This window comes from Pavona decussata, unplaced genomic scaffold (assembly GCF_977016875.1).
Source record: "Pavona decussata unplaced genomic scaffold, jaPavDecu1.1 SCAFFOLD_140, whole genome shotgun sequence".
In the NCBI taxonomy this organism is placed as follows: Eukaryota; Metazoa; Cnidaria; class Anthozoa; order Scleractinia; family Agariciidae; genus Pavona; species Pavona decussata.
In genome coordinates, this window is record NW_028145553.1 from 477443 (window position 1) to 504641 (window position 27199).

Here is a 27199-nt window from a genome sequence, read left to right on the forward strand (position 1 = left end):
TTGAGAAGCTGGACGGAAGGTTTGAGGACTCAAGGAGGAAAGGCGCACTTTAAGGTTTGGAAACAATTGGTTAGACTGGCTTAGGAAAAGTTTTAAGAAAACGTGGTCGCCGACAGATAATTAATCATAATTTAATCTAGCAGTTACTGTACCATAGCAGTATGCTACTACAAAGAAGTACATATCATCACGTCTGTTTATGTGCAGAGTAATTTTTATTTAAAGAGTATCTCAATGTTTCGATTTACCACGTTTAATATACTTACAAGTCTTAATTTTCAAAACGCATAAGACAACGAGAGGTCCCTTATTTTTTATTTTTTTAGTAAAGGGAACCTCCACTCTCACAACAAATTGACGGTTAGGCGTTGGAAATAGTGTCTAAATTCTAAATATTTGTCTAAAACGTAGAAATGACATTCAAGTGTGTTAAAAATTAGAGATGACATCGACAACTTTCGCTTTTAAATTTCCTGGGGGCAGCCATTTTGAATTTGATGATGTGTAATGGTTGCCGCTATTGTTATTCAGCAGAAGTTCTTTTGTGTAAAACAATTGAGCAAACCTTATTACGTCATGAAATCCAAGATGGCGGCGCGCGGGAAATTTAAAAGCGAAAATAGACGATAATCAAATTATGTTTTTTCCGACACTGAAATATTATTTCCATGATTTCCAATGAAATTTCAAAGAAAATTGTATTTTCAATAATGTAACGTTAACATGTTTCGAGAGTGGAGGTTTCCTTTAAAAGTTGGCGGCCAGTGTCTCTAAAGAGATTGCTCAGACGGTCTTTTCTTGTAGGGAGATCTTTGCACATCTATTGTCGCAAAAGATAATCACGATGCAGTAGGATAATGTTTACTCGAATCAAAAGTACCTCAACAAAAATTACCGATAATCACTGCAGTGATGTTTTAACAGTCGAAAAATCTTATTTTTCCAGTGAGGGATCAAGTTATCGGGATTAATTGATTTCATTGCTAATCCTGTCTTTAAAGGGAACCTCCACTCTTATAAAAAAAAAATAGTGTTTTCATTCCAAAGCTTAGTTTAAAAGTGGTGAAAGCATTTTGCTGTTCTAAAAATTTGATATGATTAACTCCCACAATCGCGTTTAAATTTCCAGCAGGCCGCCATTTTGGATTTTATGACGTGACGCGGTTGTTGCTATTGCAAGGAAGCAGTTTTTTGTGAAGAATAGTTGGGCAACCGTATGACGTCAGGGAATGCAAAATGGCGACGCGCGGGGAAGTTAAACGCGAAAATGGACGATAATCATATTCAAGTTTTAGAGGACTAAAATGTTTTCTAGACTTTTTAAACTACGCTTATAAATTAAGACATTATTTCCAACAATTTAACGTCAATTTGCTGTAAGCGTGACGGTTCCCTTTCATTAACTTGCAGCCAAAAGTGAAATTTACCTTGGCTCTATTTAAAGGTTGGCCTAAATCATTGTATGTATACATTTTAGAGAGATTTAAAATTACGGCAGAAATGACCACGTGACCATGTTTACCCTATATTTGCCACTCACTGCTTTGATTTTCTCAGTAAAATCGAGTAGTTTTGCTTTAGCATCAAAGTTAAGAATTATTTTGCACTTGACGTCTCGTCAACGTACTATCTTTTTTTCAAGAAAACATAAACGCGAACGCGATTCTAAATCTCTCTATTAAGCTTTTCTCTGCACGAATCAATGCAGCATTCTTGTCACGCAAGAAGTCACGCAAGACCTCAGTTCACCACTTACTTGCTTATTGCATTTCCTTCATCGTTTAGCCTCTGAAACATTCTCGAGTTATTACTGTTAGCTAACGTACTCGGTGTACGAACATGTGTACGTCACTAACGTCTTTATGAAAGGCGGGTAATTCGTTTTATAAACTCGTTTCAAGCTGACGATGCACACGTTTGTACTGTCAACCTGTGCGAGGTTTGCTTGGCAATGCTCGTCAAAGTCTTTGATAGTTTTGTTGTCCCCAGGGATTGCAAACGCTCGGACGCGGATGACCTTTATCGTCCCAGGGCACTGGAGAGAGATGTCGTCATTCCCTGTTCCGTCAGCTGAAAGGAACATTAAAAATTGCGCTACTGTTAAAATTTTTTAAAAGTATAATGACTATGATTACACTCTCCAGCTAAGTTATTCGACAATCAGCTACTCTGATATTCACCATCTTATCCATCAAACCAAAGAAGATGGCACATTTGCCCATAATTCTTAGCATACGAAAACCATAAAAACGTTCATAATGAGTGAGTGAATGAATGAATGAATGAATGAATGAATGAATGAATGAATGAATGAATGAATGAATGAAGGAAGGAAGGAAGGAAGGAAGGAAGGAAGGAAGGAAGGAAGGAAGGAAGGAAGGAAGGAAGAAATGAAATGAACGAACGAACGGACGGACGGACGGACGGACGGACGGACGAACGAACGAACGAACGAATGAATGAATGAATGAATGAATGAATGAGTAGCCAAATGAGTGACTGGCTGATTAGCTAACTGACTGACGGATGGGCTGACTGATTGACTTGCTCATTGGCTGACTAACTGACTGACAGGCTTGTTCACTTATTCATTCACTAACTAAGTGATCAGCAATTGTTTGCAATTATGGAAGATCACAAGAGAATGGTCGCTGATGTCACTATATGCCTAGAACTATCTGCAAACAAATACTCAGTGCCAAACTTGTCAGGCAACACAAGGTCAAGGTAGAGAAAGGGGCAATATTGAGGTGTTCATCAGAGTTTGAGTTACCTTTCTTCTCCGTTTTCACAATTCGTGTAGGACGAGGCGTCGTCGGACCAGTTGAAGTGATATTAGGTGTAGTAATGTTTATATCTAATAAAATATAAAAACAAATACTGTGAATTAAGAGATTAAAGCAAGCTTTATTACGCCAAACGAAGCGGCTTGGACCTACAAAATCGACAGTACCAGCATGTAAGCTCACCCAGGAGACAGAGTTTAATTTGTACCAGGTCATGTAGGTACGCAAGGCGGTGTCAGGTACCTTAGTCCTAAGTTTGAGCGCGCAAATACTTGTACACTTGCCCATCCTACATTACTGAGTTGCATGCGTACGCGGCTCAGCGATGCACTTGGTAAAAGTGATGCGTCGTTGCTGAGTGCTTATGCATACAACTCAACAATGCAATCGTTGGCATTAACTATTTCCTGCTGTTTTCATATCGGATAATTAATATACATTTCAAAGTGATTTCTAATAACTTCAGTAAGTTGTTGTTAATCAGGAGAAGTAAAATAGAAGGATTTAAAACCAGTTGGTTTAAAATGTCCATCCTTTTAAAAGATTATGAAGAAAGGGAACCAGATTTATACATCGGCAAACGCGCCAAAGTCACCTATGTAAAGTGAATATTTCCTTCAATAACCTTAACTAGACTGGGATTTTTTCTGTCTTCTGGGGTCAGCCAAGCATGAAATCCAGCGGATCCTGAGCTACCATACCAAATTGTTCACAGATCATTTTCTGAAAAGTCGCAAAGTCTCGTGTCGTTCTAAAAAGGTCATAAAAGGCCAAAGTCGGCGAGGGTAGAATCCCATCCCTCGGTCTAGCTAGATAGGGTTAAAAATATTTACATTACACCGTCATTTAAATATCATCACTCTGACGAGTTTTAAAGTATTTACTGCATGTTTTTCTTCTTCGTTAATGCAAATTTTTAAATCATAGTTTTATTTCCACGCATTCTTCTTTTAGCTTAGAACCTTGTTTTACGAGTTTCAGCACTTGGTACCACACAAGTGTTATAGAAATTGAATGGGTCATGCGGACATCAAAGGACCTCGAAAGCGGCGTGCGGGAGTCATAGTGAACTCCCGTAGACTTGCGTTCTCTCATGACAATTAACATTGGATTTTACCAAAGATAAATCAGGATATGCGAAGTCCTGTGAAAACAACTAAAAAATATTTTCAAAATCTTTGACTACAAATTATTGTAATTTGAAAGCTCTTTTTCAGATCCCCCGTTTGTACTGGTGATAACCAAGAGTGTAATCTGTACAGTTTTCAAACTTGGTCATTATTAACATACCGACATTAGCTGTTGTTGGACTTGGCTCACTGTGAATTCCACTCAAAGTTGTAATTGCTTCGCTTTTAGGAGCGTCTTTTGTTTCAGAGAATCCATTTAGCACAGGTAGGTGAGCATTTCTTACCTCAAAATTAGCTGTGAACAATGAACATTGCAAGAAACCATAAAAAGGCAGATTCAAAGCACATAGGACTTTCGGAGGAAACGCCGGACGGACAGACAGATGGGTTGACGGACGTTAGGTAAGAAGGAACGAAGGAGGAGAGAAAAGAAGAAAGAAAGGAAGGAGAGGAGGGAGGGAGGGAGGGAAGGAGGGAGGGAGAGAAGGAGGGAAGGAAGGAAGGAAGGAAGGAAGGAAGGAAGGAAGGAAGGAAGGAAGGAAGGAAGGAAGGAAGGAAGGAAGGAAGGAAGGAAGAGAGGGAGGGAGGGAAGGGAAGGAGGGAAGGGAGGGAGAGAAGGAAGGAAGGAAGGAAGGAAGGAAGGAAGGAAGGGAGGGAGGGGGGAAAGGAACGAAGGAAGCTAAGGAAGGAAGGAAGGAAGAGAGGGAGGGAAGGTACTTAAATCTTAAGTAGTTGGGCGAAAAACGAGTGAGGAATAAAACGTAATTTCAAAACTGGAGAAAATAACAGAGATGATAATGTTTACAATCATGAAGTGAAAAAAGTGAATACGTTAGCTAGAGTGCTTGAATTGGTATAAAGACAACAACACTCAAAGAGATCAAGAAAAGAGGCATGAATTGTAGAAAGAGCAATAGAAGCCAGCACAAACCTTTGCAGAGTTCGATGACAAAGACTAAATAAGGAATGAGGCCAACAAGTCCACCAAGGAAAAAACAGACAGCGTAACGAACAAGAAGTGCTGTTTGCGGGTTATGCTTGCGAGAGAAAAAGCGAAACAGTTTCTGTGAGAAAAGAGAGAGAGAGAGAAATTGAATCATCAGTTCAGTGCGGCATATCTTTGGGCCTCAGGGCTCCAAAAGAAAAAAAAAACAGATTTTTTTAAAAGAGTACCTCCGGTCCGCTCTAGTCTGGGGAAAGAATAGAAAAGAGGGAAAGGGGGAAGGAGAAGAAGATTGAGAAAATCATATAACTGAGAGGAGGAAAACTAGCTCCGATTTTCAAATACGTTCAGTACCAAGGATATCACAATTTCGCAAAAATTAAAACTTCCAACCTCTCCTAATCTGCGAATAATGACGCCTCTCATCGCTTCGTGTCCGCAAGAACTGCGACGGAAGCGATAATAGGTGGCTATGCATACTCGCAGGTAAGACCACACCCTACACTAACAGCCGTACTTAACTAGTAGGTCATTCCAGATCAGTGTAGTACGGGGCCGAATGTTCATTGAAAATTACTCTTTTATTATGACTTCGTACTCTTTATCCGCAGTCTTCACCTTTTTAATTTATTTTCACTTTAATAATGACTTCATGTGTATTTTGTTTTATAGTTATATATTTAAAAGAGTTAAATTTTGTTCAATACGTTCCGTAGAAATAGAAATAGAAATAGAAATACAGTAGTCACTTATTCAAGTTCGGCTTTGAAATATATTTAACTTTCTCACTCTCAAGAGTGCCATATGGCACAAGAAGTCATTACGCACTCAATATTGGGTCCATCTGTATCAAATTTGGACACCAAACAGATCTTGGAGAGATCTGCACAAGGGAAGGATAAAACCTTACCCCCCTCCTACATAAGGCATGATTAACCACCCCTCCATTTTTTGTAACTTTTTCCTCTTACACTTTTAAAGACCAAGTCACCATTTGACAAGAAACTATGAGCTGAGATATGCAAATTAAGCTATAATTTAGGGGTATACCCAGTGTATACGAGAAGTGAGATGTATTTTAAGGTTTTTATTTTCTCATTTTAAACACTTTTCATTATTTTCTGTTATGTCCTTTGTTTTAGCTGGAATGATCTATACAATGCCCTAGACAAAACCTTTTAATTGGTGTATTACAGTTGGTGTAGGGGTTCACAGTTGACGTTTTACAAAAATACGACATTTCCCATGGGAGTGAAAGGGTTAAGGTGCCTTCGTTTGCTACTGCGCTTGTGTTCTTTGCATCTTAGGATGGTTCGAGAAATTCAGATTTCTTAAGGATGCAGGACTTCCTACAGAAACAACTATATTTCTGTGTGCCCAAAGGCTACTGGAATCCAAATACAAGATTGGGAGTAACCTCGCACTTTCAGAAGATAACTAGCTTCAATTTGGAAAAAAATTATACCTTGTTATCTATTTAAGAGCTTTTAAGAATTATTGTTGCTTAGTTATCTCTGAGAGATGCGTGGTTACCCCTAATTTCCTTTTTTGATTAATATACCCCTTGCTAAAATCAGTTTTTTCCATATACAGTCAACTCTCGCCTTGCGGACACCTCGCTATTACGGACACCCCGATAATATGGAGAGCAGCTAAATCTCCGGCAAATACAAATTACAGACGTTTGACTGAAATAAATTTCCCCTATTACGGACTCTCACTATTACTTGCGGTCCCGAAGGTGTCCGTAATAAAGGGAGTTGACTGTAGTCATATATGGCGCAAAAATAACTCTGTATTATTTGTCTTGTGCAATCAGAGTACCTACCAAATTTTTTAAACCAAAAGACTGTTTAAATGCACACGAAAGAGGCCGGGCAACAAAGTCAACTTTAGGTGATAGCAACACGTGTTGGGATGCCAGTATGCTGAGTCGGCGTGCGAGGGTCAGCGGTTTGGCTTAGGGTTCGACCAACACTCAGCGAATTAAAGTAAACGTGGATCAAGGTAATGCTTTTGCTAGGACAAGGAGACGGGAAGCTCGATGTCTCTATCGCTGATAGTTGGAGACAAACAAAGTTTCTCGACAACTATCAAAGTCGATAAAAACCAAGAGAAAATTATTAAAAACTGACTCATCGGAAAGCGAAGTTGCAGGGGTTTGATTGGCTTAGAGGCCATTGTTTATGAGCCCTTAGACACCCCTCCCCCCCTCCCACAAATATGGCAAGAGTACACGTCAGGGGAAACAGAAAATATCACTAAATCAGCAAGATAAAGCAATTTTTCAATAATAGACCCTTCTCCAAAATGGCGGACACAGATTTGAATGAGTTAAAATTGAACGGGATGAAAAACAGATACCAGCACTGGAAAGAGTACCTTTACTTCAGTAACTTTGCAAAGTTTCAGCATATTACTGATATGCTGAAACTTTGCAGGGTTACTAGAGTAAAAGTGCTCTTTCTAGTGCTGGTATACGTTTTCAATTGTACTTTATTCTCAACGTTCTCTCTCTCACGCTATGTTGAGATTGGGCACCGACAGTCTCGTCCTGTTGATGAATGTTCTGAAGAGGAAAGGGGAGGGTTTGGGTAGGGAAAATCAAACGCAGGACGAAACTTGATGGCTGGTGAAAGAGAGAACGTCAGGGCAAGGGATACCGTGTGCTGCATTTTATACTACAACACTTCGCTTGATCGACAGAATGGCATTGTTCACTTTGTCTCATCTCCTTTTATACGTGAGAGGTGAGACCGCTGAGAATAGTACTTTATTCTCAACGTTCTCTCTCTCACGCTATGTTGAGATTGGGCACCGACAGTCTCTATGTTACAGAGTGTCCTAAAGTCCCAAACCACTGGACCATAAGGAAACCCCGTTCTCAGAATCCCAAACTCAAGGTGCCCCATCCTAAAAATTCGTAAAGTGTTTTAAACGAGATGCAACAAGGTTAAGAATTAAACGTGCGGAAAAGCGGATATAAAGTTTTTTAGACGGTTAAGCTCCATGTAGTTCTCTGTTAGGGCGGCTGTCGCGGAAGAGTCCGCGGATAGCAAATGAGAGGGACTATCCAAACGAAGCACCTCCGCTAGTTTCATGTAGTAGAGAGCAGTTTCTTTGTTATTCCATCCTACATGAGACATTATGTCCGCCAACTGGGAGCCAGATAACGCTAACGTTATGGCTGAGCCCGAACGGAAGCTGTGTAGCGTTTCTCCCTCATCGATCTTAGCTTCTTTCAAATACAGCTTTAAACGAGCTTCTGCTGAAGAACTTGAAAATGGTTTGTTCACAATATGACCTTGGGGATTAGTTGGTCGAAACAAGTAACCATTTGTCACAGAAACGCGCAACTCGGAAGCCACGGCTACATATGTCTCAATAGCTTTAACTGGACACAACTCAGGGTTAGGGTGTCTCCGAATCCCGAAGACGTTAGAGACGCCATCCCTCAGGGTTTTTCCCCATACGTGGTTGAACAACAGCCCATTGTCCTGGGGGAAACGCAGGATCTCTTCTGTTTTCACCATGCCAAGATCTGAACCACGATCACCGCTAAAGAATAACGTTTTGAAAAACGCTTGGTCCCGCGTCAATACAAACAGACCAGAAGGACTAACCGAGCGCTCCGCAATTTTCCGATTTAAAAAACGGGCCAGAAGCAACAATTTGGACAAAAATAGGGGAACTGCTTGCTTTGGCGTGATGCGGGCTCGTAATTGTTCCTCAGTTGACGCCTTAAGATATTTTGCACTTCGAGTGAAGCGGCGGGGTTACCCAGACCTAGCAGGGAGTTCCACTCTCCACAGCGCCCGGTTTCCTTAAAAATGGCTCGCAGTTTTCCAATGTAGGAGTCGATTGTCTTGAATGCCAGGCGTTTAGGACATTTACACTTAGCTGCGTTTTGAAGGTGGGAATCGGGACACCCATTACTATGTACTATGGTTTTGCCATGTCGGTCTTTCCAGACCAAGAACCGAGAGATGTCAGTGGGGCTTGCCGAAAGGATGGTTTTACTATTCGGAAGGGACGCCAAGAAAGTTTCAAACTCCGTACGAAGTGAGCACTTCTGTTTTGAGTATGACGATTGAAGGGAGGCATTATTTAGGAGTTCCAAACGGTTATCTATCGCTTGAAGGTCGACTGAGAGTTTAGGGCTCGGGACACTTGGGGAGACTGTTTTCCTCCTGTAGCCGCACATTTGGCAGAAAAAGAACAGCTTGTCGTTGGGGTGGCTGCACGAAGGACATGACACGGCTGGTACAAACGCTCGAACGGCTGGAGGTAAGTCCTAAAGGATATGAAAGTAAAACAAACAGTTCCTTCTTTATCCTTTAGATTTGTTTTGACATAAATGTATAAATGAAGCTATAAAACAACTGTCAACAGATGTATACTGGAAAACAATGATTTATTGACAACATTGATTTCACTGAAGTAATGGATGGAGCTAAATTAATGGGAGAATTGGCAAATTTAAAGATAGCTAAGTGTTCTTTGTTTGGCTCGTGCGCTAACCAAGAGCTACTACTTGCTTATCCGATGCGGAACACCCAGAGATCCCATGGGATAGGCCAATTGTTTGAAAACCCGTGTTTAGAGGGAGTGAGGAGCGCTCCAACGGTTCCGGCAACGGCCAGCAGGTATCGGGAAGAACATGTAGACGTTAACAAGGGCCACCAAAAATGCCTTGGGCATACGTCTGGTACTACGATAGTGTAGGATAATTGCAGGCTTCTCATATACTTGATAACATGAGGTATTAGGCAGATCGGGGGAAAGGCGTATGGGTTCTTGAATACAAACGGATCGTACAGATCGGGCGATTGCGCGAACACGTTCACTCCCAGGGATCCCGGCAGAGGGTTTTCAGAGAAGAAAGGTAACTTGGCACCTGACAAGTCGGATTGGGCGTTTGAAGGGCGTGCCATTAGATCGACAGAGTGCCCATTTTCGCCGCCATACCACTCTTGTACTACTGTCCATAGGGATGGGCACAATTTGGCATCCTGTAGGCTAAGGCGTCGCGAGGGGAAGTCGGCTTGGTTCTGAGAACTAGGCACAAAAGTAAGGTGCAAATCGATGTTGAGTTTCGTCATTGTGTTGAATAATTTCTTCAAGGCGCTAGAAAGCGATTGAGAACGAGAGCCCTGTCGATTCCATGAACGGACTAGAGCCATGCTGTCGACGAAGGCGTCGACCCACGAGTTTTTGATGGTATCAGCGAATGATTCAAGGACATTATTGAGCGCTAAGGTCTCCTTAGTGGCGATATCGGCTTGTATTGTTGAGGCGTCCCAGTAATCATAAACGTTCGCCTCAATGGCACCCGGACCCCAAGCGAAGCGAGATGAGTCGGAGAACAGCCTGACATGTGTGTGTTTCTCAGACCGCCAGGGAAGAAAACCGTCCCAGGTCTCAAGGAATAGCCAGTGCTCAATTTCATTCTTTAGAGCGGCAGACATCTTTACAGGTCGAGCAGAACGCGTGGCGCGAGACACAGCTAGGTTTATTTCATTAACATAAAGCCTTGCGCCCGGAACTGCCAAGCTCATGGACACGCATTTACCGCTGAGCCTTTGCAAGGTTAGTAGGTCGAGGTTATCGCGAGCCAACGTTTCTTTGATGAGACGAAGAAGCTTTTCTTTTTTATGGGGTAACAAGGTAAACGCCTGTAGTTCAGAATCGATACCGAAACCAAGGTATGGCACCTGTTTTTTCGGGGTAAGGTGAGACTTCGCCAGACCGATAAAGTAGCCGAGGGAAATTAAGATGTAGCACGTGAGAAAAATACCCGCGACGGCCAGAGCAAAATTCACTTCATCCCTTGAGGCGAGGGCTTGATAGGCGGCTGGTAAAATGCCACCTGGAAATGACAGTTGGCCATTATGGCGGTCGTCAATATACAATGAAGAGGGAATGTTCCATGAACGAAGTCTGTGTGACGCAACTAGACCAGTCGTATGATATATATAGGCCGAGGATTTCCAGCCAAAAGGAATACATTCACTCACAAAATACCAACCTCCCCACTGGAAGCCAAAGTAAGTTCGACTGCTGGGGTGAAGTTTGATGTGGTCATATCCTGACTTGTCGTCGCACACTGTTTGGTAAAATCCTTTATTGACATACTTAGGCAAGTGTTGGACGCTATCCAAGGCAAACGGACGGTCTTCGATCCACAGATTAAGAAATCTATCGTCGTTGCAGAGACGCGGCTTGCTAGGCTCGACAGTGAGGGGCATAATAAGGTGGGGTGGGGTGCATTCTCCGACTTTGCCCCACAAAGAAATAGCACCGGAACGCAAACGGTCCAGGAGCGTATCAGAAATAAACGAGGCAAAAGGTTTGCACGACAGGTGGTTGGGGAAAGCGCAAGGCGGTGGACTACCTTACTCGTAATTCCTTCCCTTGTAACTACCCTTAAACGGTCTAAAGAACTTCGTTACGTCTACACCGTTAGTAATCCAATCACGGACTTCAGAGAAGCGCTCATCGTTCATATCATTTAATAAAGCATTCCATTGTGGTGCATGGCGATGGAGTTCCCCTGCTAGGAAGTGATCTGGATCGCGGAAAACAAGGCGAGACATATCCGCTAATGAATTTCCCTGTAACACGAGGGCGATATCCTCATCAGAGATGTGGGAATTGTTTGCCATCCCTTGGGCCTCATCAACAACAGAACCATCGATGTTTATCCACTGTAACTTATTCATACCAACTGTGTTAGGCTTGAAACCGGGATGCTTTTCCCAATCGTGAAAGCAAGGGTCTGACAGCTAAAAGGAAAATAAAAAAGAACTTGGAAATAAATTAGGGCCCAAGGAATGGCAAACTCAGCCCCGGTAATCCGAGAGGGAAAGTGAGCTTCCCTTTGAGAATGCCACCCGAGGGGGGAAGGGTGCGATCGAAAAGAGATAATTGGTTCCCACATCTATGAACAGCGTAGCGAGTCGTAAAATATGTAAGTAATAATATGTTAATAAAACCCTGGGGGGGTGGGTATAATGTATATGAATAAACAAACATTGTGATGCAATAGTGTTCATTTGACTTTAATAGTACTAAAACGCATACAAAATGAGGATCGGGCAGATTCTGCTACTGAGATGTCGGTCGAGGCTGGTTGTGACCTGGACCGCCTGAAGAAAAATAGCGGGTCGTCGGAGACCGCTTAAAACATTGCGTAGACTTGTGTCCGGGCGTACCACATCTGTAGCAGGTCACTCGAGGGTGTGACGAGAACCTCTGACTGCCTCTGGCCTGAGGACGCGAGTAAGGCGAGGGACGTCTAAACGACTTGTCGACCTTGGAGATTGTGTCAAAGATTCTTATAAATTCCTTGTCCGCGAGAAGAGCCAAAAAGTAAGCTTTAAACTGCTCTTTCGGCACGTGTATTTTCTCTCTTAGGGTGGCCGCTATGATGTCAAAGCTGGCGGCCTTATCATCACCAGTTGTCTTCGCTACGGAGACGAGCTCCTCCGCGAGGCGCAAGGCCTCGTATTTGTCGAAGTCCTCCAGGCGGCGACTACCATAATGGGTAATGCGATTCTTTAAAGCCTGAATGGAGGTCCCTTGGGCATTTTCCAAAAATTTAATTCTTTCTTGCAAAGCCTGAATGAGAAAATGAAATAGACAGATGTATTGCGAAGTGTAATTTCATACCGCTTAGCGGCGATACAAAACATTCGTAAATGAGTACAAGCATTGTGATAAGACCCGGTAAAGTGGCAGGGAATCCTTTGTTCCGACAAAGTCGGAGTGCAAATATAACAATTAACAGAACAATACGAAAATAAACAATTCAAGTAGAACAATGTGGCAAACAAGCACTCAGAAATGGCAAATTAAGACAATTAAAAAATGAAGAGTGAGAATAATCGACAAAGATCGCACAAAGATAATAACTAGTTCTCTGCTGAAGTATGTTTTGAGGTCAACAAAATTGAAAAGCTTTTGAAGCTAACCGAGAATTAGAATGTACACATAATCGGCAAAAATAGCGCATATAAATAAAATTCAGAAAGTGGTAAGTCGACTTCAAGTAGCCCGCAAAACTACAAAACTATACGTGTTGAAGCAGGGCAAAAAATTAATTAGAAAGTCAATCTAAAGCCGCCCGCAAAGCTAAAAGCTACTCGTTTTGAAGCAGGGCGCAACATGAATTGTAAACACATTATCAGCAGGGCGTAACAATAATTACGAAGTCAATTTCAAATTGCCCGCAAAGCTAAAAGCTACATGTTATCAGCAGGGCGTAACAATAATTACGAAGTCAATTTCAAACTGCCCGCAAAGCTAAAAAACTACACGTTGGAAGCAGGGCGTAACAATAATTACGAAGTCAATTTCAAATTGCCCGCAAAGCTAAAAAGCTACACGTTTGAAGCAGGGCGTAACAATAATTACGAAGTCAATTTCAAATTGCCCGCAAAGCTAAAAAGCTACACGTTTGAAGCAAGGCGTAACAATAATTACGAAGTCAATTTCAAACTGCCCGCAAAGCTAAAAAACTACACGTTTGAAGCAGGGCGTAACAATAATTACGAAGTCAATTTCAAATTGCCCGCAAAGCTAAAAAGCTACACGTTTGAAGCAGGGCGTAACAATAATTACGAAGTCAATTTCAAATTGCCCGCAAAGCTAAAAAGCTACACGTTTGAAGCAAGGCGTAACAATAATTACGAAGTCAATTTAAAATTGCCCGCAAAGCTAAAAAGCTACACGTTTGAAGCAGGGCGCAACAATAATTACGAAGTCAGTTTCAAACGGCCCGCAAAGCTAAAAAGTTACACGTTTGAAGCAGGGCGGAACATGAATTGTAAACAGAGTTAAAACTGCCCGCAAAGCAACCAAGTACACGTTATCAGCAGGGCACAACATAATTGCGAAGTGAATTTTAAATTGCCCGCCAAGCCAGGGCGCAACATGAATTGTAAACATGCCCGCAAAGCAACGAAGGTCGCACGTTCAGAAGCAGGGCGTAAAATAAACTGGGGGGTAAAGAGAAAATTGCCCGCAGAGCTACAAAGCTACACGTTTAAAGCAGGGCATGACTTGAGCTGAAAACAGACTTAAAGCTGCCACGGGAATACGAAGTGCAAGAACACGTGTACGATACTGGAGTAAAACAAAAATTGAACAAACCTCCAAAGTGACTTGTTCTCCAGCGGCGTTTTGAGGAGGTTCTTCTGCGTTTGGTGGAGGCGGAGGCGGTGGTGGTGGTTGAACAACCGCGGCCGCTTGAGCTGCTGGAAGGTTTTCCTGTGCCGGGACTTGTACAGCAGGGTCCGCCATTTGAACTATGCTCTTTCGCTTGATCGACAGAATGGCATTGTTCACTTTGTCTCATCTCCTTTTATACGTGAGAGGTGAGACCGCTGAGAATATTAACTTATTTGAATTTTCGGCCGCCATCTTGGAGAAGGGTCTATTATTCCACTCGCGCGTGTTGGATATGAGATGATTTTAGCCAATGAGGCGAGTATTATCTATCATCCCCTATCTAACGAGCGCGGAATAATTAATAATTCAGTACCGCCCTTGCGTGGCCAATCAGATTTGCGACTTAAATAGTCGGTCACTGGGTTATGCTAAAAGAGGTTAGACATCAGCGTGGATAAGATTAGTACGTACAAATGGCGTTCCTGTCTGAAATATGGCGACATAAAATTATCACTGAACACGCAACGAACCCCTACTGTGACCACCATCAGTTTCATGTATTTGTTCTTGGGCCAAAAGTGGGAGAGATGAGATCAACAAAGATGCTAAGTTGCCTTCACAAACTGAAGTCCGATGTCATTCTTATAATTGTCTGTTAAGAGCCATAAGCCGTGCGTGGTATTCCAGCTCTACACTTTCGTCGTTCGTTGAATCAATGATGATATCAATTACTTTCTTCTCTGGATTAAACGTCAAATGCAAGTAAGAGATTAGTGGTTAATAAGAATGAGAAAGAGAAAGAAAAGAACTTACGCGAACTGCCTCACTGTCGCCCTTCCTTACCGTTGTCTTCCCCAGTTCTTCGTCGGAGTCCATCATCACTCGTCGTCTCGGAGGATTTTGTCGTGACATCTTCGGGTTCTTTCGTTCCTCTTTCGGTGTCTCTTTGTTCGAGTTTGACGGTGGTGGACTGAGAAGATTTAAAGCTGTCAGTAACAGTACATGGTCTACTCCTGTCCATTTCAATTACCCCTTTCATTGTCAAAGTTACACCTTGACACACGCAGTGTTGTTTTCAAATTTGGTAATTTAAATGATAACTATTGAGCAGTGCTTTGCAGTGGTATGGCTTATCATGCTGTGCAAGGTGGTTCTATCTTTTGTGTTCGACAACAAAAACGACAACAATATACATTTTTTACAGAAAATATGGTACATATTATACTAACCCGCAAATAGCAACGCTAATCGAGAGGAGTCAGTCTCTTACCTACATTATTACATTATATACATGTTATATCTTTTACAACATAAAAAGAGCAAAAGGGAAACAAAAAGAAGAGAAAGTCAAATGAAAAGTGTAGATTGTTGTAGCAAGAAAAGTGTAGAAAAGAGTACAAGGAAACGGTATGTATTAATAAGATATATTTTATGTTCTGGTATTTAGATTTTAGAGAGTGATTGCATAAATCTAATTATACGAATCTTTAATTTTTACAAACTAAAGCTGAAATTAACTTTGATCAGGATGTACTCTACACTGAAAAGACGTAAAGGCGGATGCAGAACAATTCACAATGCAACGTCAAAACATTATGCCAGGTCAATGGAGACCCTAATTTATGACCGTAAGTATCTTGCTATCGCCAAACATTAGTGGTTGGGCTTTGGAATTTGCAAGTTGAAGGCAGTAAATCTGATTTGCTTTAAGTAACCGCCTTTAAAACTACTTGATTTTTCTTTAACAAAGGCAGTGTTAATTATGGAAATATTAATTGTCCCTAAAAGACCTCCTTCTTGAAAATAAACGGGTGACTACATATACCTTGCTTTAATTTTCCAACCGATCAATGAATATAAGGGAAAAACGAGGAATAAAGCTTGCTTATTGATTAGATTTTAACAAATTGTATAGCTTGTTCTGAGGACAAACACTCGTACTCGCTGAGTTTTAATCCGTGAGTTTTATACTTTTTTAAAATTTATAGGTATTATTAGTGTTTTTTTTTTTTTTTTCAGAAAAGAGTCTTACCATCATAACAGCCCCTACGTACTAGGATCACAAAGACAAAACAAGGACACATCAGTCGTAAGACAATTTTAATGAGCGGTGTATATGCTTTTAAACCATTCCGCTCTATGGGCGATTTGAATTAAGAAAACCTGCAGTATTCCCTTGACGAGAAAGATACGTAAACTGAATGACACGACTGTTTATTTCCTTAGCTAATGAAATTAAAATGATAGTTTTAACGAAGACTTAGATATGAAAAATGTGAAATTTATCAACCCTTGTGTTTATAATTCTTTCTGTTTGCGTGAGAAAAAAACATTTCCCGGAAAAAACGTTGGGAGAAAGATTCCCTCGTTTTTCGCGCGTGGTCAATATTGTCCGCCTTGTCTTACGTAATCAAAACACGGTTTCAGTGATTTGAATATAGTGAATTCGGTTCGATATTTAAGTGGCATGCATTCAGGTGCAAGACTACTATAAGTTAAATTTCTTTTGTTTTCACTCTACAAGACAACACTCCCTACCTACTTCGAAAACAAAATGAATGGATTTTTTAATGTTCTTAAATCAAAGAACAATTAGGCGGATCATGCACTTTTAAGCAGAAAGAGTAATAAGGCATCGTACATAATCGAATAATCATAATCATATGCTGGCTAATTACCTAAAGGGAAGACAAACTAATAATATAAAACCCCTGGTGAATCACAAGTTGTAACGCTCGGGGCAAACAAGAACGCGAGTCAACGAGAATGCACTAGTTTAATTGTTTTTCTCTCGAGTTTTGTCGATGAGTTGGACATCCTAATTAAGTTCGTCTTATTTTCTCTCTACGACTCTTGTACATTTTAAAAGAGCTTACATTTATTTTCTCTCTTTTTTTTTTCTCTCTTATTTTCTCTCTTATTTTCTCTCTACGACTCTTGTACATTTTAAAAGAGCTTACATTCTCGCCAACTCTCGTTCTACTTTCTCCTGGGCTTAAAGGCACTTCTACGCAGTTCTCAATTATTTTAGTAATAGAGTACACTTTCACTTACTTGGGTACTAGATTCTGTAGGTTTGGTCCTCGTGAAATCCCCGGTATCCGTAAAAGGTTTCGTAGTTGCAGAAAGCTTAGAAATGCCTGGAATACAAGACAGCTTTCATTTAAACGTTTGGCTGTAGTACAGCGGATTGTTTTTAGTCGACCGAGCTAGCGTGTCAATTCCGCTGTTTGTGTCGTTTGGTTCAAGTTACCGCAAGCCGCATTAAAAATTTATAACAGCGCAGAGTGCTCTAAATTAATTAGAGATCATTGTTTATCCAGTGAAGGAAAGTTACAGACCTTAATCACCAGATGAACTGAAAGCTTCGAGATAACTCAACAAAACAAAACAGAACCGAAAAATCTTGACCCTGAAAACAAAACGCGGTTTCTTTCGCGCGACTTCGAGAAACGACAAAAGTAAACTAGCGGTCCACAGCTGATAAATTAATGAAGGTACAAGAAGAGATTTTGTAGTGGCTGTTCTAACCTTTAATTATAGCGCCTTGAGAACGACGCAGACGAATAGAAACAACAAATGAAAAACTTTTCCTGGTGTGTCTTATGTAAATGTGATCAGAGGATCCCTAGAACGCTAACGGCATGGGAGATCTCCCATTCTTAGCGGGACTGAAATATGATAGCTAGCATATCTTTTGTACTTGTCCATTAACCCTAATTAGTAGCACACCCACAGTTGCTGAATACAGAAAAGTTTATACCACATGGCAGACTCAAACACAATCGAATTTACACGTTTTTCACAAAATTTAAAGATTTTCCGGCCAGAGCATGCGAAAACGAGTCACGTGATTCTAAAATTTGTGCCTCGGATATTGTTTACAATATTTCGACCCCTCATTTAAAATTCAGCTTGACAATGATGACAACGCAATAGGCGTCAGAGCACACAAACAAAAATTGAATAAATATGTTTATTCATTGCGGCTGTTTTCTTCCTCACGGCCTCAGCACCAAGTTGAATATTTTGATAATTCAAATGGAGCCTTTTGGCTGTAAGGTCGTTTTGCGGTTTAATAATTTATTTGATGCGGTCGCGTGGCAAATGCGTAGGACAAGAAAAATAAACAAACAAACAGTTTGCTGGTCCAATGTTTGGTTGATCAAAAGAGTTGATAACTAAAGGTAGATTGGCCACCAAAAAGAGATTCGAGTGCTGCCGTTTCGAGCGTTAACCCTTCGTCAGAGCGAATCAATTTCAATCAATTTCCTGGTCCGCATGCATCGATGCATTGTATACATACATACTAAAGGCACTTTCCGGTTCAGGAATCAGACAAAAATCGGTAGAATATCGTTCCTATTAACGTGAAAAGCTACCCAGTAGCCGAAGAGGCTCCCCAGTGGGGTACACGTAAAGGGCGAAGAGAAACATCAAGCTCGGCTTGCTCCGCTTCGCTATCCTTCCTCCTCACCCTATGTCCCACTTTGGGAGACTGTTCACAGGCTAGCTTCCCAAAGAACACAATTCCTCTTGTTTTGAGTAAACTCAGTGTATTCCATTCGTTCACTTCATTCTCCTACCAGAGACCAGAATACAGTATTCAGAATTCAGTAGTAATGGCTGATTAGGAATACTATTCTGTTGATAAATACCATCTATTCTATGTATTCCTATTGCGGAATAGTCCAAAAATAACGCGCCCAGAAATTTCCACTCTAGTTCCAATCTCCCATCCGCTATGCTTCAAAACAAACTCACGATGTCAAGAGAGGATGAGGACGATGTACAGTATTTTTATTTTAGTGTCTTCACAAAACAGAATATAATAACCTCTAAGTAACGGCGCGTCGAAATTTGAAAAGAAAACAAGATGGAAACTGAAATGCAAAAATTAGCTTCACCGAAGTCTGTATGAAGAAAAGCGATTTAAAAGCATCAAATAATATAGATCATAAACTATTGTCAGTAAATATTAAATTGTACATTTTACAGATTTTCATGATTCCATTAAGGCTGTAGACCCGCATAAGGTAACGGTATAACAATATCCCCACCCCATCCCCTAAAGTAAAAAAGTGAAGAGATTACGAGTATCGATTCCATTATGGAATGAAATAAAATGCGACAAGCTTTCCAAGAAAAAAATTCGTTATCAAGCCATCGAAACACCTCTAGATTACTAATTTTTTTCGTAACTGAGAAAGCTAACTGACATACGTTGTTCTTAATTTATGCTAAAATTTTAAAACACTCGTAAATTATGTCTACAGTAACATACAATATAACCAGCTGCAGTTCAATAAAATCCCTAGTTTGGTAAATATTACTTTTTGATGAGTCAAGTATATCAAAACTAAATAATAGTCGACTAAAACCGGACGCCAGGATCGAAAATGCGACTGTTCGAAATTAAGGACGGAACTTTGGAAAAGCTGCAATTTTTACACAGTTCAACAATTTGGTGCGGTGAAGTATGTTCAATGTTATCACTCATGGTGATTTGCAACTAAATTCAAAGATAATTGTATCGACATGGGGTAAACAAAGCCGGCAATAAACTGCAGCGGCGACAAGTATGGAAAATGAAAAATGGATCCGAAGTATTCCAGGAATATTTGAAATCTTTAAAAGCCCCTAATTTTAGTTTTAAGACACAAAACCGAAAAGTTTACTTTTAAAAAAAAATTAGAGAGATGTAGCTTTGCTGAATACGTGAAATCGCGTTTTCAGATAATTTCCATGCAATTTGTGTATAACATTTTTCCTGTTATTCTGTGCGGGCTTTGATGGTTTTAATGTGTGGAAACTGAACACTTTCTAAAACAGCTGTCTCGGCCTCAATTTGAAAGAAAAGTCTTATTAAGCTGTGGCCGATTTTAACGTAAAAATAGTCTATTAAAACATGGCCAACTGATGGTACAATAAAAAGTTTACAAAACACATTCTTTACTTACCATATAATGGTTTCTGAGTCTGAAGCTCTTCCGGCACGCCGAGAGTTTACAATGTTAATTATGAAGTTTTTTGTGAGGTGAAGTATATTTTGAAATCGTTCACCATTCAATTCGATGACAACTTTGAAAATAGAAAATATTTATGGGAAAGAAAACTGCAGAAGAATGGGAACCATTTATCAACCTTGTTTAGGTCTCGTCTATAAGCTGAAATTATAGCTTGAAAATGTTTAGTCTGATTAAGTTCACTGAATAGAAATTTAGAAATATCATACAAGTTTAACGACGTCTAGGTGCATGGTGTTTTATTTATTAACCAATTAGATTTATGCAATTCATAAGTTATAAATGATATTTTGTTTCAAAATAACAATTTAATTGTCGGTGATTTGTTTTGGTAGGAGTGCATTTGGCGCCGGAAAATGTGTGCTAGAATCGATCTGAGCGAAAAGCAATTCTACGGTTGACATACCTATAAAAAGAGTTTTAAAAGAAATTGTTTTTTTACGTCTTCTTGATTTGTTGATGTGGTTTCTCACTGCGCTAGAAAACTCGCGCTGAAGACGAAAAAATATACACATCGATCAAAATTTGACTTAGTAAGTAAGGAGAAAAAAGTGACAATAATTCAGAAGTGAGAAAAACATTTTTGTAGTCCCCAGTAATGTGAAACATTTCAATCTGATGATAAATCAGTTGTTTTATTTATGAAGTTGGAAGTTTTTAGCACCCAGCAAGGAGAAACATTTCAACCTGATGAAAAATCAGTTATTTTTTTCATATAAGGCTGTGAGGACTTTACGCTTACTTTTGTTTTAAGTGAAAACAGACCCCTGTAATTCATAAAATACCTTGCTGTTTTAAACTGGCAGAAGATTAAGGAAACATTTCTGTGGAAACTACGTTTTCCCCGAATGTTTCTACCATTTTAAATCGCCGGGACAAAGCACTTACCCCGTGAGAGAAGCATTTGCGCTTCCAAGGACCAAAAATGTCCGTGGAACATTTCAACAATTTTCTTCTCAAAATTTTTTCTTTTTGTTCACAAGAGGCTCACTAAGCAACCCTCAAAATGGGGTCAGTCTTGAAGTAGCTAAATAAAGAGCTGTTATGGGAAATAATTAATGTTTCAAAAACTACATTTAACTTGCTTAGCCATTCTTTGACAGGTGCTCAGACAGTGAACTGCAATGCATTTGGTAACATGAAAATAATATATTCTCTAAAAGACCGGTGCTTGCTTTTGCTACTGTGCATACCTTCGGCGCATCTCTCGATGGTTCGAGAACGACGGTAACCTAGCAGTAACCAAGTAGACTCCAACACAGGCTATAACGATGGTGTAATACAAAGGCTTTTTTGCTACCGGAACTCCTAAACTGATAAGGGGTAAACACGCATTTTCACAACTAATTAAGCTTCAATTTGAAATATTATTAACGTATTTCAAAGCTTCTTAGAATTATTGCTGGTTAATTATCTCTCAAAAATGCGTGGTTGCTCCCAATTCAGTTCTTTTTGGGTTGCAATTGCCCTCGCTAAGAACTGCTTTTCGCATATAGTCATAAATTAAACGGTGCAAAAATAACCCTGTATTAAGAGGTACCGTCATTGAATGTATGACTAACGTTGCAAAACGCTTTTTCACCTGGATGAAAAACACTCAAGAATTTTCAATTTATTAGTTACGGTTCGCTCTGAAGAAGGCCTAACGCTCGAAACGTCATCAGTCGAATCTCTTTACAGTGGCCAGTTTACCTTTAGTTATCAACTCTGTTGATAAACCAAACATTCGTTTCTACTCTTCCACTGACGTAGGACCACAGGTTCTTTAGAACCTAACCTCTGTACTTTCTAGTTTCAGGTAGCTTCTTTTCAAACAAGACTGTGCAAGCCTTTTTGACAATTACCGTTGACAATTTCTTTGGTTTTAATTTTGTTAGTAGACAATGCCCCATTTCTTGTCCAATTTTCAAGCAAGATACCCTTTAAAATTAAAATTATAAATTGGAAATGCTAAAGACGTACCATAAACTGCGAAGAACCTTGTTAGGCTGGAATAGTCCCTATGAAGGCTTCAGTGCGAATTACAATTTCGCGTTCAATCATATATAACGGTGAAAAGACTTAAAATATTAATTCAATTTGTATCCCTTGTCTATGAAATGAAAACCACAACAGAAGGAACAAAGGCATTGAAATTATCTGAGATTCATTGGGCAGGTTTTCTCGCCCTTCTGGGTGAGACATTTGTCACGAAATGCTTTTCAACCTAACACACTATAATCAGTGAAAATCCTAAACGTTTCTGGTTTCAGCGGCCTTGGTGAGGCCTGTTTTAGTTTAAATCCGGAAATCGGAATGGAACACTTAGGGGAACAATTGTTCAGGTTCGCTCATGGGAAAAAATTCAGTTCGGTTTACCGAGGAGAAAAGTGATGACGCGATCAATTTTGGTGCGAAATTGAGCGAGCAAGAGTATTAAATTGCTCTCGAAACAAATTAAATCGCTCTCGTTTCCTGTGGTTATAAATTTATAAATTCTTATATCCTCAGCGTATCTTTTAATTTACTTACACAACTACAAGGTTTTGATCTAGAATTGCAAAAAAGGCCTAATGAGTTCTGCCAATAACATGATGCAAAAAAAAGCCGATGTGTGAGAGTAAAGCCCACAAAATTAACAATTCTATAATTGAGGTGCTAAAACTGTTTCGCCGCTTGGTAACTCGATTTATATCAACCACTATTCACGTCCACTTCGAATAGGTGTTAAATGTTCGTACTCGATTCGCGCGTTATTCGAAGACTGCTAACTGGAGTGAAGTGATGCACAGCTGTTACAAGTAGTCTCGGGGCGGGTGGGGGTGGGGGGAGATGGGGTGCTTCGCCCCGAGTTCCAAACCCTTACCCTTTCTTATATACCATTTTAGTGTTTAGAGAGAAAAGGTAACTGTTTCATTAACGTTCCACAGTAAATGACACTTCTTTCACGTACCTTCAGAAGAAACGCTGCATCCCTTTTTTCTTGGAATTAAATTTCTTAGAGGCACTTTAACCTAAATGACAGTTTGTTCTTCAGCTCGTGAAATCCCTGCTCTGGTATACAGCTGCTTCGACAAAGGTTGTCCAAAACAAAAAAAAGCCAAAATGCGTACGCAACAATGCCGAAAGGTAGTCTGGGAAATACTCAATAAATTTCAATAAAGGTTCAGAATCCATAATGTCTTGAGATGGCGGGCAATATGGATTCTGAGCTTTTATAAAAATTTATTGAGTATTTCCCAGAGTACCTTCAAGCACTGTTGAGCACGCTTTCAAGCTTTTTTTTAGACAACCTTTGTCGAAACAGCTGTATACCTCCAGCCCGAAAAAGTTATCCCCTTAGGGCGGAACCTTCTCATATAGTCCATTATAGGGTGTGTAGTAAAAAGACTAGGGAGCTTAAGCAACGACGACGGAGATGACAACGACAACGCCGCAAAACAATAGGTTTAATGAGTAAGAACAATCGCTTTGCACGTGCGTTTTACATTTTGGTACATTTCTTTGCCGTCCTCTGCAAAACAACAACGTGAAATGACCACATTTAAGGTTTTGAGGAGAACGTGAACGCACGACGGTGAATTTTTCATTTTCTCTCTTACTTTGTACGCCACTCCTGCCAATTTGGTTCCTGAATAGTTCGCCATTTTTGTTAAAGTTGAGCGAGTTGAAATAATCGCGAAGTAGCACAAATGAAATAAAGATATATTTTCGGATGACGTTTTCGTTGCCGTTGCCGTCGTCGTTACTTAAGCTCCCTTACTGAAAGATGGAGTACTTACGTTTCTCTACAGTGATGGTGACTGGGTCATAGTCAGGAGGCGGAGTAATCTTCTTCAAGGAGCACAACTGAACCGAGTGACATTTCACACAGAAGCAATAGCTAAAAACAACAATACATGTAAAAACTGTACATTATGCTGTTCCTGAATTTCTATATTTATATACTTTTTTACAATCTCGGTTCCTTGATTGACATTTTAGTGTTTTGAATTTTGGATAGTGTCCTCACTTAGTGGTGTGCAACTGCTATATTTTATTGACACTTCAAGAAAGTTATTATTATTATTATTATTGTTATTGTTATTATTATTATTATTATTATTATTATTATTTAAAATATTCTTATAATGAGGGTCATCAGTGGAAATTGATCTTTTATCTTCTGAACCAAACCAATATGAATTAGCTTTTATATATGAGTTGTTGATATTTTACAATTTTATGACAGCAAACTGAAAAATCACTCAGGTTTTGATAGAATCGAACTGTATCTAGAAGATTTTATTCTTGTAAATAATAAAGTTATCATTATTATTATTACTATTATTATTATTATTATTATTATTATTATTATTATTAAATAATTATTGTTATTATTATTATTATTATAATTATTATTATTATTAATAACAAACAAAATAACGAAAGGAAATGAAAGAACGCAATGAATGTTGCTGGAATCTTTGATTGGTAAATTGGAAGAAGTCTGTCAATGAATCATTCAAATGAACGCTACTGAGCAAAAATTTCCGGTGGTGCAGTTTACCATATTATGCCTTGCAAGGTGGTTCTAACGTTTGAGTCTGTGGTTGTAATCCTGAAGTGTGTCCATTCAAATGAAAGCTACTGAGCAGTACTTTCCTGTGGTGCTGTTTATTATGCTGTACGAGGTGTTGCTAACTTTGAGTCTGCGGATGACCAAGAGCCATTGATTATGGGCAGTACTTCCTCGTTCCTCGTGGTGCTGTTCTTTATACCCTGATTATTCTGTACGAAAAAGTTCTAATTTTTGAGCCAGTGGGGCGAAGTGCAATCCTATCTGTTGACGATTCAGATAAAAGCTAACGCTAGCCGTACTCTTCTGGCACTGTTTAGATTTCATTCCGTTTTAATACTGGATTAAGCGCGAGCGAACGACCCTGGAACCGTCTCAGCAGCAGGCTAGTGTAGCAGTTAGTCCCTTACAGACACAGCCCAAGTCCCACTGCCCGTCATGGGGACAATTTCTTTGTAGTTAAGGCTGCTTTGCAATGCAGCCTTAAAGATACTATTACATATAAAATATGTTTTTAGCCTTTTCGGGAGTGCCGAAGCAGACAGTACCAAAGAAATGCGTTTAAATCCACTAATATTTCTAGTAGACTGTAAGATAATTGTTTTTAATGGCCAATCGATAGCTTTAAACCTCATCACTTCTCTCTCCTTTTACAAATTTTTTTTTGGATCTCAGTTTATTGTTTCTGAATTAGAAACAGGCTGTCACTATTTAGTCGCATTTCCGCATTTCAAAAACTCCGAATACCATTTGCGTCCCCACCTCGAAAGGTGGCAGTCCCCGTGCACGTCTTCGTATTGTGTCTACGTCCCCGATTTCGCGCCCCCGCGTCCTCGTCCATATGAGCCCGCACCCTCACCTGTTCAGCAGAAACACTACATCAGTATCCGGGCTTTTACAGCAATGTTCTGTGCATCTATCATGTGTCATGTGACCCTCATCGCTTGGTTCCCAAGGCGTGTAATTGCCAGCCTTCAAGCCACCACTCAGTATCACGTTATCATGCGTAGCGCTTTTGAAACAGAAAGAAACATCCTTTGCGTGGACAGTGAAAGAAACTAAAACAATGAATTAAGACAATTTTAATTAAGTTTTGCCCATCTCGTCCTTGAAAGTGATTGTGAACTGTCAGAGTTGTGGAGGAGCGCAGGGTCATTTCCCCGAACAGCGGCTGGTAGTCGAGCCTATCAGAGATTAGCAATGTCGGTGAGGAAAGATTGCGTGACGATTGCGTGACGAGCCAAAAGAGCGACTGTGAGGGAGACGAATCAAAGATAAGTCCACCACCAAATCAAATTACTTAAAAAAAAAAAAAAAGAAAGATACTTGGGGATAACATAACACAAATGGTACATAAACCATTTTCAACAATCTCAACTGGTAGAAGGCTTATCATTTGGCTTTTCTGGTTTAATTCAACCTCCCCTCCCCTCAAGAGTTCCTATCGGTCCGCCTCCAGGCCATCTCTTATTTACAACATATTCGGAATAATCCGAAATCAGAATTTCTTTCCAGAATTTTGAAAAAGCCGAATAACACTCCTCTCCCCCTAAAAACAAAGATCAATGACGAATTTGCGCGCAAATAAAAAAAGCGCCATTTTCCGTCATTGAGGTATGGGGGTAAAAAGGTTATTGCTTAGAAGCGCATAAGGGAAAGGGGGGGGGGGGGGAAGGGGTGAGTTGAGAAGTGAAACATCTGATTTTTCATTGCTACTGGATCTTCAAAATCTAGCGAACACAACCTTTAATAGCTACTGTGAAGCTCAAAAAGGCATTGCAACCCTATGGAGGCGTGATATTTGTTTACAATGATTGAAACTGCTTTCTCAACTGTCCGGCAGCACTGTAGCGTCTCCGCCTAGACGGATCAACGTGTGCTATGTTTTCCACTAATCATTGTTAAAAGAGAAAATCCTTTCTCAATTGTTTGGTATCTTGAAAGTCCTTGATCAGACTAGGGATAGAAAAATAAATAATCCGAAGCAATGCCCTTCACTCACCATCGTGTACAAAGTTCAGCAATATCCATAACAACACGGATCGCTTTCGCTGCTTTTGCCTATCTCCAAACATGATCCAACCAACCTCATACAAATCTTCACTTTTGGCACAAAATAGCGTTTGAATTTTGCACGCAAAACGCTTCAGAATCCCCAGACTCTGCGATTTTGACTAGTGTAATGTAGAATGTTGTCAGAGAGAGCAAACGTATATCATGTGTATAATGTTACACATTCAAACGATAGGGTTACCTATCATCTGGCCAAAACAAACCCTGTCTCCCGCCAAGCTTCGTATAGCCTCCCACGCAGCGCAGACGTTCTTAGGGGTTCGTCACGCGTTCCTCCAGAATGCGTGACGAACCCCTAAGAACGTCTGCGTGAGAGGCTAAGCTTCGCACGGTTTGAAAATTGACCATCCGCTGTGGGTATTTTCTTCGAAATTCGGTCGCATAACGTGGCACTTCTTTAGGTATTTAAGACTGCGAGTGGTCCTTTTTTTTTTCAGAGATAGCGGGGTGCATACACTACACCACTTGTAGGTCTCTTTATATTTTTCTCCAGGACAGAAGAGCGAGTGAATCGAAGCAAAACAAGCAAGCGA

At 40.1% G+C, this 27199-nt stretch overlaps 2 protein-coding genes across 3 annotated transcripts; both read right to left on the reverse strand.

Moving 5' to 3' along the window:
* Nucleotides 1-209: 209 nt before the first annotated feature.
* Nucleotides 210-26800, reverse strand: LOC146466804 (uncharacterized). Of its 2 annotated transcripts, XM_085126657.1 has the most exons (8): nt 26596-26800; nt 25453-25651; nt 23818-23918; nt 17085-17170; nt 14874-15000; nt 4077-4211; nt 2774-2857; nt 210-2070 (listed from the first exon to the last, which is right to left on the reverse strand). In XM_085126657.1, the coding sequence occupies exons 1-8, from the start codon at nt 26666-26668 to the stop codon at nt 1814-1816; spliced, it is 1062 nt and encodes a 353-aa protein (XP_084982783.1). In that variant the 5' UTR covers nt 26669-26800; the 3' UTR covers nt 210-1813. The 2 variants fall into 2 exon arrangements, with proteins under 2 accessions (XP_084982783.1, XP_084982784.1); XM_085126658.1 differs by lacking the exon at nt 4077-4211.
* On the reverse strand, nt 11905-14262 carry LOC146466805 (uncharacterized). Its single transcript, XM_085126659.1, has 2 exons — nt 14013-14262; nt 11905-12479 (listed from the first exon to the last, which is right to left on the reverse strand). Exons 1-2 carry the CDS (start codon nt 14160-14162, stop codon nt 11967-11969), a joined length of 663 nt encoding a protein of 220 aa, XP_084982785.1. The 5' UTR covers nt 14163-14262; the 3' UTR covers nt 11905-11966.
* Nucleotides 26801-27199: the final 399 nt, after the last annotated feature.

Excerpts from the sequence above, each read along its gene's own strand:
- LOC146466805 (XM_085126659.1), bottom strand. The coding sequence starts at position 14,162 with ATGGCGGACCCTGCTGTACAAGTCCCGGCACAGGAAAACCTTCCAGCA. Across the intron at positions 12,480-14,012 it reads GAGAACAAGTCACTTTGGAG|GCTTTGCAAGAAAGAATTAA; the intron begins GTTTGTTCAATT and ends TTTCTCATTCAG.
- LOC146466804 (XM_085126657.1), bottom strand. The coding sequence starts at position 26,668 with ATGTTTGGAGATAGGCAAAAGCAGCGAAAGCGATCCGTGTTGTTATGG. Across the intron at positions 17,171-23,817 it reads CACCATCACTGTAGAGAAAC|GCATTTCTAAGCTTTCTGCA; the intron begins GTAAGTACTCCA and ends CTTGTATTCCAG. Across the intron at positions 2,071-2,773 it reads TGTGAAAACGGAGAAGAAAG|CTGACGGAACAGGGAATGAC; the intron begins GTAACTCAAACT and ends TGTTCCTTTCAG.